Source organism: Hyalella azteca, unplaced genomic scaffold (assembly GCF_000764305.2).
Source record: "Hyalella azteca isolate HAZT.00-mixed unplaced genomic scaffold, Hazt_2.0.2 contig11809, whole genome shotgun sequence".
Taxonomy (NCBI): Eukaryota; Metazoa; Arthropoda; class Malacostraca; order Amphipoda; family Hyalellidae; genus Hyalella; species Hyalella azteca.
Genome location: NW_025941792.1, coordinates 9,349 through 10,886, shown reverse-complemented (window position 1 = coordinate 10,886; position 1,538 = coordinate 9,349). Strand labels below are relative to the sequence as shown.

Below are 1,538 nucleotides of genomic sequence, written 5' to 3'. Positions count from 1 at the left end.
CTCAAGCTCAAAACGTGAACCAACCTGATGGTTTCCCAAGCCTTGTCCCTGTCAGTTGTGAGATGAGATGAAAGCTTCTAATAAGTTTGCTGTTGCTGGGGTGCTCAGCCTGCTATTGACAAAACAAAACAGTAATTCAAAAAATGAGCAGTTAACTAACATAGAAAAACTGGAAATGCAACATGATGGGATTGGGCAAATTTTGAAGGGTTTTAATCTCATCCTGGTTCACTAACAGTCTAACCATGGTGGCAGGGAATTATTGTGAGTACTTATGCGTTTGCAAGAGCATCGACCGGTCCGGCTCAGCGGGTCGATGAGGGAGGAGCCGGTTTTGATTTTATCAGATTCAAGGTCTGCTTTGCAGCTTTTATCCTACTCTTCTGGGCACTCATATCGCGAAATTGTCTTCAAGATACAGGAGTTGATGCTTGTCAAGGGACTAGAAAAAGTGGCAATTTGCTGGATCAGAGGACACATCGGGATCCGTGGGAATGACGTGGCAGATAGGGTAGCAAACCTTGCACATTCTAACGACCGCACAGCAAGATCTCAACTGTGCTTCGAGGAGTGGATCTGCACCTTGAATTCACTCACCGTTAAAGAGTGGGCACGCCAATGGTCAGCCGACGTGCAAGAAACAGGAAAGGGGACCTTCCGAAGAAGCTTGGGACCTGAGATATCCTATGTGGACTATGGATCACTACCACGTTCTGTTGAATGCGCTGTGTCACGTCTGCGCCTGGGGCATGCTGGTGTTAACGCTCATCTGGCCAGATTCAACTTGGCCAACTCCAGTAATTGTCCAGAATGTAATGTAGAGGGCACAATCAGACACCTCATCCTGCACTGCACGCTGTTCATCAACCAACGAAGAGAATTCCGCACAAGACTGGAGGGCCTGTCTCTTCCCTGGGAGCTGTCCTCAGTTCTTGGAGGTGGTGATGCCCCAATGAGGAAACGCACTGCTGCCATCCGTCTCTTTGGTCAATATCTGCTTAGCTGCAATGTGGTGATCAGGCTGTGAATAAAAAAGCCTATTTTTAATTTTCTTTTCACAATTTACTGCTACACTGGCTGTGAAAGTGCTAGCTAGGAGGTAAAGAGATCTAGAAGTCAAGTGAAGTGTCCAAAACCCCCAGTTGTGCTCAGGCTGGGAGGTGTGCTACCTGCATACCCGAAGCCTTCAAATCAAATTATAAAAAATAACGTAAAATTGGCGGACTTGCGGACCGCGACCTCACGGACACGGATTTGCTATTTACAAAAAGTCGTAGTTGGTACTTGGTAGAACATAGAAGTTGTGTCTGATTATTGACGGTGTCTGTGGTGTCACTGGTGTGAAAAAATCATTGTAAGTAACGCTTTTGGAACCTACATAAGCTTTAAATAATTATTGTATTCAATGTAGAAAGATAGGAGGGGTGGCTATAAACTTGGGAAAAAACATGAACAACTACTGAAGCTGAACTAGCCTTTCATCTCGGAGTGGGACGTCTGAACCCAAGGGCAAGGGTCAAGGCAAAGAATGAAACTCC

At 45.8% G+C, this 1,538-nt stretch overlaps 1 protein-coding gene across 1 annotated transcript; it reads left to right on the top strand.

Annotated features, from left to right (window-relative positions):
• Positions 1-316: 316 nt before the first annotated feature.
• Positions 317-1,027, top strand: LOC108676948. Its single transcript, XM_018165107.1, has one exon. The coding sequence runs from the start codon at positions 317-319 to the stop codon at positions 1,025-1,027; it is 711 nt and encodes a 236-aa protein (XP_018020596.1).
• The last annotated feature ends 511 nt before the right edge of the window (positions 1,028-1,538 follow it).